Genomic DNA, 12,131 nt, shown 5'->3' on the forward strand with positions numbered 1-12,131 from the left:
ATACAAGAGGGTCAAACAGTTCATAAGAAATTGATGGAATGTTTTGTGTCTCGGTTCTAGCTAGTCAATCGTTAACCTAACACAGACTAGGTAAGTTGGTTTTGCTTTGATGCTAGTAGCTTCTCCTAAATTTCAACATTAAATCTGTCTGTTAGAGTTAATTAACAGAAGATATCCTGAGCTGGAGGCACCATCTCCTGAGATCAGCCAGCCCTTCAGATTACATTTTAATTCCACAATTAATCCTTAGTATTCCTCTGGAGTCAGGCAAAACAGGAACCATATTAATACCAACTCTGGCAGCAGTTTATGTGATAAAAGTCACATATTTACTCCTTATAGAAGCAAAGTTATCAGTCATTACAGGTCACATCCATTACAACAGATATTAATATCTTATCTTCTTTATGTGGGCAACATTAACAGTCTTCACAGGACCTAATATTTAAGACAATACTGGTTAAAATAAAATTCTACGACACCAAATTTGGATAGATTGCTATTATTGTTCTAAAGCTGGCTAAAATAAAAGGCTATCCTATGTAACTCATCAAATTACACGATGGCTTATTTCTTCAACTTCCTAGGCCAACTGTACTATCTGAAAAACCGCAATGAGTATTATTACTAGTTCTTCTATAGATGTTAATGCAATTCCTAAGCTTAGGTTTTTGTAGATGTAAACTAAAAGAAAAAGAATCACCATTTTTGGCTGCCCTTTGTCCATTATAAGAGCTGAAGGGAGGTCAAACTCCAACCAAATAATGAAATTTAATATGATCCAGCCATTTGACTTCTGCCTAGATACCCAAAAGAAATGAAAGGACTCAAATAGACATTTGTACACCTATGTTCACAGCAGTATTCACAGTAGCCAAAAGGAAGAAGCAACCCAAATGTCCAGTGACAGATAAATGGATAAATAAAATGTGGTACACATAATGGAGTATTATTCAGCTTTAAAAAGGAAGGAGAGTCTGACACACACTACAACATGGATGAACCTTGAGCATACTACGCTAGGTGAGATAAGTAAGCCATTCACAAAGAGACAAACACTGTATGACCCCATTTATGTGACATTTCTAAAGCAGTTAAATTCATAGGAACAGAAAGCAGAATAGTAATTGCTACGGTCTGGGATGAGGAGTAAATGGGGAGTTACTGTTTAATGAGTATAGACTTCGTTTTTGCAAGATGAAGTTTCTTGAGAGAGATGGGGGTGATGGCTGCACAACAAAGTGAATGTCCTTAATGTCACTGGACACTCAAGAATGATTAGAATGGAGGAGGCTGCCTGGGTGTCTCAGTCAGTTAAGCATCTAACTCCAGCTCATGTCAGGATCTCACAGTTCATGGGTTCAAGTCCCACATCAGACTCTGCACTGATGGTGCACAGCCTGCTTTGAATTCTGCTTCCCTCTGTCTCTGCCCCTCCCCCACTCACTGGTGCCCACATGTACACTCTCTCAAAAAGAAATAAACATTAAAAAAAATTATTAGGGGGCACCTGGGTGGCTGAGTCGGTTTAAGTGTCTGACTTCGGCTCAGGTCATGATCTCACGGTTCGTGAGTTTGAGCCCCGCATCCGGGCTCTGTGCTGACGGCTCAGAGCCTGAAGCCTGCAGCCTGCTTTGGATCCCGTGTCTCTTTCTTTCTCTGCCCCTCCTCCACTCACACTCTGTCTGTCTGTCTGTCTCTCCCTCTGTCAAAAATAAACACTTAAAAATTTTTTTGAAAAATGATTGGAGGGGCGCCTGGGTGGCTCAGTTGGTTGGGTGTCTGACTTTGGCTCAGGTCATGATCTCACAAGTTGGTGAGTTCGAGCCCCACATCAGGCTCTATGCTGACAGCTCTAGAGCCTGGAGCCTGCTTCAGATTCTGTGTCTCCCTCTCTCTCATGTTCTCTCTCTCTCTCAAAAATAAATAAACATTAAAAGAAATGTTTTTAAGTATTTCTTTTTAATTTTTTTAACGTTTATTTATTTTTGAGACAGAAAGAGACAGAGCATGAACGGGGGAGGGGCAGAGAGAGAGGGAGACACAGAATCGGAAGCAGGCTCCAGGCTCTGAGCCATCAGCCCAGAGCCCGACGCGGGGCTCGAACTCACGGACCACGAGATCTTGACCTGAGCTGAAGTCAGACGCTTAACCGACTGAGCCACCCAGGCGCCCCTTTAAGTATTTCTTAAAACAAAAAAGTTATTATCCTGATGAGCAGTGAATGATGTACAGAATTTCTGAATCACTACATTATACACCTGAAACTAATATAACACTGTATGTTAACTATACTGGAACTAAAAACTTAAAAAAAGAAAAAAAAAAAAAAGAAGAACAGGGGTGTCTGGGTGGCTCAATCAGTTGAGTGTCCAACTCTTGATTTCAGCTCAGGTCATGATCCCAGGGTCGTGGGGTAGGGCTCCACACTGAGCATGGAGCCTACTTAAGATTCTCTCTCCCTCTGCCCCTCTTCCCTGCTCATGTTCTCTCTCTCTCTCTCTCTAAAATAAAAATACATAAATAAAAAGAACAGTCCAAATTATAAAACCAGATTTCCCATTAAAGTCGCTGTAAGGGCAAAAAAGTTGACCAAGGGGCAGGCAGGTGCTAAGACAAATGACCCTACAAGAGAAGCTCTGTGGCCCCATACTAAGCCAAAAGACTACTCTCAAATGAACCAAAGAGAATAGAGAAACGGAAAGGTGAACCCCTCTGTAGGGCAAAGTCACCAAATACTCCAGAAATGATTTTTTTTTAATATGTCTAAAGTCCAAGGAAGGAATATCTGGAACTAGAAAAAAAGTAGTTTCCTTCTGGATTAGGGTAACGGGGCAACTGCACTGTAAAAGCTCAAAGAGAATAGCCCAAGAAGCATTTAACATGGCTAACATACTAGGAAGCATAATGTAAACTAATCCAGTCCCATCACATCTAGTAGTAATTAGGGCCAAGTGAAACCTACCACCAAGAGAGACCTAGCAATTTGAGACCCAGACAAGGCCAAGAAGAACAAGACCGACCAAGCCAAATCATCCCTAGACTTAGGGTTGAAATATGAAATCACTGATAATATACCTTATTTATTTCCCTTCTCCTTGCCTTTTTAAATAGTTTTAAGGAATATTTCAATTCAATCTTTATTCACCTAAAAGTAAACAGAGAATAAGAAATAACACAAGTGACACTAATGGCCAGGAGTGATGACAACACCCCATACAGGAAGGAAGGGAGCAGATGAGAAGTGAAAAATCACAAGGGAGAAACCTAGGTATGGATTCTTTACCTGCTGTGGCACAAGAGTTCATGCACACTTTTTAAGTGTTAAACAGGTTTATAATATCACTGACTGTAAAAAGTCTGGGGTGCCTGGGTAGCTCAGTCAGTTGAGCAACCAACTCTTGATTTCAGCTCATGTCATGATCCCAAAGTTGTGGCACTGAGCCCCATGTTGGGCTCCATGCTTGGGATATTCTTTCTTTCTCTCTCTCTCTCTCTCTCTCCCTCTCTCTGCCCCTTCTCTGTTCATGTGTACACATGTGTGCGCTCTCACTCTCATTCTAAAACTAACAAAAGAGGGCACCTGGGAGGCTCAGTGGGTTAAGCAACTGACTCTTGATTTCAGCTCAGGTCATGATCCTGCCCCACATCGAGCTCTGCACCGTGACAGTGCAGAGTCTGCTTAAGATTCTCTCTCTCATTCCCTCTCTCTCTCTCTCTGCCCCTCCCATGTGCACTCTCTCTCAAAATAATAATAAAACTTAAAAAAAACTTTTTAAATTAAAAAATGAAATGAGGACTTACTGCACCAAAATCCATGAGAAAACAAAAACTCAGAAAGGTAAGCTCAGATGGGTGGCTCAGTTGGTTAAACTTCTGACGCCTGACTTTGGCTCAGGTCAGGATCTCACAATTGGTGAATTGGAGCCACATCAGGCTCGCATCAGGCTCATGCTGCCAGAGAGTCTCTCTCTCCCTCCTTCTCTGCCCCTCCTCCCACCTGCACACATACTCTTTCTCTCTCTCAAAATAAACTTAAAAAAAAAAGAAAAAGAAAGGTAAGTTCAGCACTCAAAATTTACTTCTATTTGAGGGCATTTGCAGATTTAATTCCAAAGAAAAACTTCGAAAATGAGCTATACTTTCAGGAGGCCTGGGGTGTCGGGAGAGAATAAAGTCAAAGCCTGGGACCTCCCCAATGAGGAAAGTCTGAGAAATCCACCCCATACTTTAAACAAGGAGCACAGGGCTACCTTTTCAGGGCAAGAGTGACCCAGAAACAAACCAGCCCTCATGGAAAGTCAATGGATAGGTTTACGCAGATTAGACAAATTTAAAAAGAAAATAAAGAAGCGGAACGTAGGTCAGAAGAAACAACACAGTATTCAGCCCTGGGAAATGATAAAGACCAGCAATACAGAAAACAAGGTAGGAGGCAGTGAAAATACAGTAAGAAGTTCTAACACGTTTAAATAGAGTGCAAGACGACAATGACAGAGGAGACATATGAGGAGACAACAGCTGAGAATATTCTAGAACTGATCAAAATCAGCAATCCATTGATTCAAGAAGCCCAATGAATCCCAAGAGAATAAATAAAAGTACTTCAACCATTCACAAAAATCTGCACATTGATGTTTATAGCAGCTTTATTCATAATTGCTAAAACTTGAAAGCAAACCAGATGTCCTTCAGTAGGTGAATGGATAATAAATTGCGGTACATCTAGACAATGAAATATTATTCAGTGCTGAAAAGAAATGATCTAACAAGCCATGAAAAGCCACGGAGAAAACTTAAGAGGAATATTACAAAGTGAAAGAAGCCAGTGTGAAAAGGCTATATCCTGTGTGATCCAACTATATGACATTCCAGAAACAATGAAACTATGGAGACAGTAAAAAGATCAGTAGTTGCTAAAGGCTGGGGAGGGAGGGATAAAGAGCCAGAGCACAGAGGGTTTTTAGGGCAATAGAACTACTATGTATTACTCTATAATAGAGAAATATTGTACATTTGAGCAAACCCATAGAATGTATAACACCAAAAGTGAACCCTAATGTAAACTACAGACTATGGGTGATAATGATGGGTCAAAATCAAGGTGCCTGGGTGGCTCAGTCAGTTGAGTGTTAGACTCACAGTGTGTGAGTTCAAGCCTTTCACTGGGCTCTGCGCTGACAGTGTGGAGCCTGCTTGGGATTCTCTCTCTGCCCCTCGCCCACTCGTGCGCATATGCTCACGAGAGCTCGCTCTTCCTTAAATAAATAATTTTTTAAAAAAACGATGGGGCACCTGTGTGGCTCAGTCGGTTAAGCATCCAACTCTTGGTTTGGGCTCAGGTCATGATCTCATAGTTCATGAGTTCGAGCCCTACACTGGGCTCTCTGCTGTCAGCATGGGGCCTACTTCAGATGTTCTGTTCCCTTCTCTCTGCCCCTCCCCGGCTCATGCACTCATGCTCACTCTCTCTCTCAAAAAAATAAACATTTAACAATAACTGACAAAAATTTGGAGATGGGGAGAGAAAAAGTATTAAATGCTTATTTCTTTATCTTTCATAATAGAAAAATCAATAAATGAAAAAAATCATTTTAAGAGAAGGTAAAAGAGGCGTAAGAAAGATTTAAAAAGAAACACAAGGAAGATTTAAGCCTGAATATATGTCATAGCATTATATGTGGATGAATTAAATCTCCTAAATAAAAGACAAGAATTTTGAGACTGGAGTAAAACAATAAGCTAGAGCAGACCATGCCTATGGGTGACAACTAACTTTACTTTCATCTTCTCAATACTCTTTTCTAACTCAACAAAGACTTATTCAATGTGCATGATGTGCTGAGCATTTCAACAGTCATACGTGTTCTCAAGGAGACTAATAGGGGAAACAAACAATGCATGTCATAATAAAAGTAGGTTATCGGGTGCTAATAAAATAATTCAACGAGAATGGTGCAAGTATCTGGAAAAGCTATAAAGACACATTGCGCTCTTAACAGTAAGCTGAAAGTTCAGCAAGCAAATAAAAAAGGAAAGGTAAAGGAGAGAGCATGAGCCTGTTTGCTAACAGATCAGTCACGGTTTGAGCAAGCAGAGCACAGCACTAGGAAAACAGACCACTGGCTGTGAAGTTGAAAAATTAGGGTAGGAGTTTTAATTCAGTCCAACAGTCTACGGGAACCTTTAAAGCAAGGGAATAAAACAACACTGGTATTTTTAGAAATATAACTGGAGACAGTTTACAGAAAGATAAATGGGGTAGGAGAGGCTGGTTATTACAGTTATGAACGAGGAAGGATTGAGAAAGTAGCAGGGAGAGCAGACAAATGCTTGAGAAATTTCAGAGAAAGAAGAGACAGGAGCTGATACTTGGCTAGATGTGAAATGTGAGAATTAAACAAATACGAAGTGAAGGAAAGGGAGAAGTCAACATAAAGGCAAACATAACAATAAATTTAACAGTGCCTTAAAATTCAATGGTTTAAGTACAGACTTTCTCTCAGAATTTATGCTTATTAAGCACTGTCTAACTATGTATTAAATGCAAAACACCTAAACATATATTTTTTTAAATTACTGGATTGGTATGTAAAATAGCTAACACTAGCTATCCAAAACTGACACCTTCTAATTGATGCAATTAACTAAATAACAGGAGAAAAAGTTATCAGTTGCTTAAATATCTTTTCAGAAGTTAAATCTGATCATTTGAACTGATCGTGTATCAGAAAAAAATAAAAATATTTTAAATACGCTGATCACGTATCACTCACAAACTTACAAGAGGTAGAAAATGATCACTTTTCTTCAAGACATGAAAAAATCTACTATGTGATACTACTTAAAAATATATGGTCTTACAGCAGGCTCTATAAAGTGAAGGTTCTTGTGTCAGTACAGACCGTCCCACTTTCATGGATTCTCATTTTGCTCTTCTTTTCGATACCATCCATCACAGACCATATTAATCCTTTTTATTCAATACAACTGAAACTAATAACATTAATCAAAAAAGTAGGTTGCAGTGGGGAATATAAAAAAAAAAAAATTACACCTTAGACATTTTCTTTGAACTTGCAACATGCAAATGTATATTGTTGCAAGTCTTTTGATGCAGCCCTTTTGAGTTACAGATCCACAGACTATAGTCCTGGTCTCACACAAACCACACCCATAATGCATCAGCCACAATTTCTAGTTTCAACTTCTTCAAAAGTGAAGCAAGACTTAAGAGATATTTGCCAAGGATCTAAATGAAGAATTCTTCCAGATTACAAAAAAACAAAAACTTATAAACCTTTAGAAGTATCTCCTTATTGGCTCACCTTACAGTTTTTCCATGGCAGTCAACTTAGTTTTCATAGAATCAACAATTCTTACATTTTGCAATTATATTTCACTGGTCTCCAAAATTTTTTATTAAATTATGTAATTATAATACAAGTGCAAATTGTAACAATGTGATCCTTGGTAAGTCCAGAATTCAACCAGCGGGAGCAATGCAGTGGGCATTAGCAGGTCTCACAAAAAGAGAACAGAGGTTTATTAAGACTAGTATCCCTGTTACAAAAGATTTAAATTCACATCACTTTTATTGTATTTGGAACAGTACTTGGCACTTAGTAAGTACCGTGTAAGTATTTACTACTATATTAGCATTAAAACTAAACTGGCTACAAGGGCACCTGGCTGGCTCAGTCAGAAGAGCATGAGATTCTTGATCTCGAGGTTGTGAGTTTGAGCCCCACGTTGGGTACAGAGATTACTTAAATAAAAAAATAAACTTAAAAAAAACAAAAAACTAAACTAGCTATAAATACAGTGCGTGCAGGGGTGCAATTCTACCTACTTCACATGGCCTCTGGAATCACAGAGACTACCTGTACTTAAATTGTCAAATGGGGTGCCCTGCTGGCTCTAAAATGGTGGAGCATATGACTCCTGATCTTGGGGTTGTGAGTTTGAATACAGAGATTACTTAAAAGAATATAATCTTAAAAGAAAAAAGAGAGAGAGAAGGCAGGGTAGGGAATATAAGCTACAATAGGTCCTCACTGAAAACATTTAAATACAAGGTAGAGTCAACTTCACATAACTAGAAGTGGCTTATCCAGTATAAGGGAGGAGACCTTAAAAAAAGAAGTAGGATAGCTCACATATCAGGTCAACAAGAAATGAAGAAGTAGGTTCACAACCCAATTTAACCTTATCACCTCAAAAATGCTAAAAGGATGGTTACATGCCCTCCTAAAAAAACTGGCAGCTAGATAGAGGAGAAAAACCAACCCTATTTTCTTGGTGTCCATCAGGCTACTTTCCCCTATCATCAACCCACTAGTGACAGAAAACCCCAACCTCTTAAAAATCCACACAATGCATCCCAAGGCACAAAACAAATCCTTCTGGTTTACCAGTCATTAAAAATTAAACACGCTAAAAGAAAGAGAAACTGAATGCATTTAAATGCAAGAAAATTTTATATTTGTGAATTAAAATCCTACCCATAAGAGCAACTTAAATAAATAATAAATGTGGTGGCTTTTGACCATTTTATTTCAGTCTAAGTTTTGTGATGTAGATCTAACTTGCAGGTGTAAAAAACTTGAAGCGACATAACAAAAGATCTATTAACAACCAGGAAGTTCAAAGACTGCAGCCACTTAAAACACCCTTGTCCACTAGGAAAGAATCCACAATGGCACTAACTTTCTTCCTTCTACGGACATCAAAAAGTACTGAAAATGTTACGAATAGTTAGGAGAAACTCAAGAAACAGCCCCTGTGGCTGCACCAGTCCCACTAGATGGCACTATCACAGGAAAGTCACTCTCCTCTCCCATTTGGAGCAAGGGCTGAAACTGAAAACTATCAACTCAGTGACATCCTCAATGGGAAATGATGACCCATAATGAGGAATTCAAAGCTAGGAGGCGGAGTTTTTCTCAAAGCACCTTTTCTCCCAGTACATGGCCTCCTCCTCCTCAGTCCCATTTCAAATCAGTGGTCTGAGGGATACAATGTCTTGCAGGCAAAAGAAGTTATACAAAATGGATATTTTCTTTTCTTCTTCCTAACTCCAAATTACAGAATATTTACTTGCTTCCCACCCCCCCCAAGTTTCTTTGCTATGGGGAAAAAAAAATCCCTTGCCAGTCCTTGAATAATATTTATTATGATATACTACAGTAAGTATAGTCATAGTAGACTAAAAACATCAACATACCATACAGTTACTGGCATAAAAAACATTTGGATATAAATATACTTCCTTACATATACAACAGGAAGAACTTCCTATTAAACAGATTAAGTCTTCTGACACCTTAATTACCAGATTTTAACTTAGGCCTGGGCAGCAAGATTCACAAGGTCAATTATCGCCATCACTTATGCTCCACCCCATCAAAAGAGTACTTGGATATAGCTATCACGACCTTAAAAATCGAGGAAAAGAAAGGCATACTAACAACAAAACCCAATGAGTTTAAACTACCATACAATTTGAATACAAACTTACTTTTATTCCATAGGTGACCACTTGAACAGACAGATTTGGATATGAACCTTGTGCTGAATTCCCAAATGAGAAGACACATAATCAATTTAATCCAGAGATCAATTTAATACTCAAACATACTGCTCACTTCCAGTTGAAGCTACTTCTCCTAGATCAGAGAACTTACACTTATACGTGTATCTTCAATATGTGTCAACAGTCAGCATAGCCTTCCCAAAGTGCCCTAAGTGCCACTTTAATCAAAGTGGCCAAAGAAACCAAGAACTACAAAATGTGCAACAAATCCTGTGTTCCCACAGCACCCGGTCACGGTTCTAACCCAGATGTCACCGAGGTATCATCTCTCTCTCGCTTCCTCCACGACGGAGGCTTGGAGGCTCTAAGTTGGGGTGTCATTCCTCACACCCTGCACAGTGTCCAGTATGCGGTAGACACTCAATTTATCTGTTGAATGAACAAAAACTAACAACCTACTCCAGCTCACCAAAATTATGAGACCCCTCAAAGCAGCCAGTTTTTCCAACTAAACCTTGACAAACACCTTCTTCTTTAAGAAGCTACTGACCAAAGCAGGTCACTGACATTCAGGTCTCCATGAGGAATAAGATTTCTTGAGAAGCATGGAAAGGTATGTATCACGTGAAGTCAAAGATCAAAAATTCACAAGTCTCAAGCCCAATGAATGCAACGATCTTAGAATGGTGAAGCTTTTAAATACAACATCGTAAATATATTTTACATATTATAAGTATATTGTACTAAAACCGTCCTATGAGAGCAGAGTGAACTACATAAGGACGCAGAGGAAGCCATAACGTTGCTTAATGTAACCACCTGGGGGCTTGATCTTACTTTATGTTCCCTGAACAAAAACAGTGAACAAGAAGGAAAAATAGGAGGAGAGAAAGCAGTCTGGGGGTGCAACCAGGAGGAATCTGCTGAGCTACAGATCTGGAAAACTGACAAACAGCAGAAGCAGATTTTTCAAAACTCTTATCACAGAACTATCCAAAAAACCTACCGTAATGAATCTATGCCAATACCTTTTCGTTAAGTTTTTTTTTTTTTTTAAATTTAATGACTGAGTTGTTTTGACAAAATATGGCACAAAAGCCAGATACACATCCCATTAGTATCCTTGCAACAAGACCCATGGGAAACCTCTCCTAAATTAGAGGGGAAAGAGATGCATATAGTTCCATTTAGAATCCCTTCAAATGTACCGTGAAGTTAGCGGAATGACTGGTAGGAGCTAAAAGTTCATCGGAACAGGTGAGCCCATCTCCCCTGCAATCTACCAGTATGACCCACCCAAAATGATCATACCTGTTTTCTAAATGTGTTTCCATTTGACCGTGAACAGTGCTCATTATGGTCATTTTACTCACCTTACTAACGCCAACCCCTGTAAACCTGGCCTCTAGTAATTCCTGCCGTCGAGGGTCCAGGCTATGCAATTCTTCCATCATTTCTACTGGAAAAGAAAAAGTAGGTTGTGAGACCATAAAAGCTAAAACACGAGGCACCGATTTTTAGTTACAACAAAACGTAATTATTTCATTGAATGGTCACATACAGGTAAACCTCAAGTAAATACGGCATACAAGCGATAAACTACAATGTGCTGCATCAAACAGTAATACATTGAAAGTTAAAACGCTCAGAAGTCCTCTTCGGAGGGCTACTATATCCTTGTCTAGTTCTGATTTTAACAGCAAAGAACCTCAAACCCCTCATATAATCTCAGTAAAAGTTGAACAAGGACTAGCTTGCAAAACAACGACAAAAATTCCTTCCATCAACCTTTGAATTTAACGAAGTACTTTCGGATATTTGTTTCCCAAACCCACAGGAACTAGTTCTTAAACTAAAAATATGAATCATTAATAATAATTTAAAAATAATGCAGCATGAATCAGATGCTACAAATAACTTCAAATAACGCTATTATATAGCTCCTTTCTCTGAAGAGCTCACAGTAGCTCATGAAAAAAGGAATTAATTATTTTAAATTTAATAGAGAACCCATGGTAAAACCATCAACCAGCATTCACTCAGGAAATTAGCAGAGCTCCATAACCATCCCTTTACAAAATCTTTTTTCTGACCACTCCCTGGAGCAGTAGGTTTCTCTAGACATCTGCTTTTAGCACTCCTCCCAAGCAGGGAAGGGCAGGAGGACACCATTTTTAAACTCCTTCCACAACCAATAAATGCACAGGCTACTTTCAGCAAATACGTCCATCCATCGCAAGAGATCAACTCTTGCAGAGCCCACTGGAAACCTAATATTACAAGTGGAATAGGAACATATACCATTACACAGAGCCCCTTTGAACATATTATTAAACAGCGATTGGAATGATTGGCATGATTTAAAAGTTCACTGAGAACATGAATTAAACATGCTCCTCTGCAATCTAACAACTCCACATTAACTGTAACAACCCCTACCAGTCTTCCAGTTTCATTTCCCTTCCTGGATTGAGAGCCTGGGGCAAAGGGGAATGAAAGGGTGACAAATTAAAGTTTCACCCACACAAACGAGCGCAGGTTAGCGAGGGAATAAGGAAATTCTCGAAAAGGCAGAAAGGCATCTTAAAAAAGAAAA

The 12,131-nt window shown here is 39.1% G+C and overlaps 1 protein-coding gene across 9 annotated transcripts in view; it reads right to left on the minus strand.

Moving 5' to 3' along the window:
* TLK2 (tousled like kinase 2) overlaps positions 1–12,131 on the minus strand; it is a 113,184-nt gene that overhangs the window by 100,355 nt on the left and 698 nt on the right. For 4 of the 9 annotated variants that reach the window (XM_019466633.2, XM_053893130.1, XM_019466632.2 and 1 more), the window contains exon 2: positions 10,909–10,994. In XM_019466633.2, the coding sequence (XP_019322178.1) occupies positions 10,909–10,989 (81 nt within the window). In that variant the 5' untranslated portion in view covers positions 10,990–10,994. Of the gene's footprint in view, positions 1–10,908; positions 10,995–12,131 lie in introns of those variants that run through there. The other 5 variants (XM_019466636.2, XM_019466639.2, XM_053893129.1 and 2 more) reach the window with 2 other exon arrangements.

Source organism: Panthera pardus, unplaced genomic scaffold, assembly GCF_024362965.1.
Source record: "Panthera pardus isolate Hobbes unplaced genomic scaffold, ASM2436296v1 HiC_scaffold_3, whole genome shotgun sequence".
Taxonomy (NCBI): Eukaryota; Metazoa; Chordata; class Mammalia; order Carnivora; family Felidae; genus Panthera; species Panthera pardus.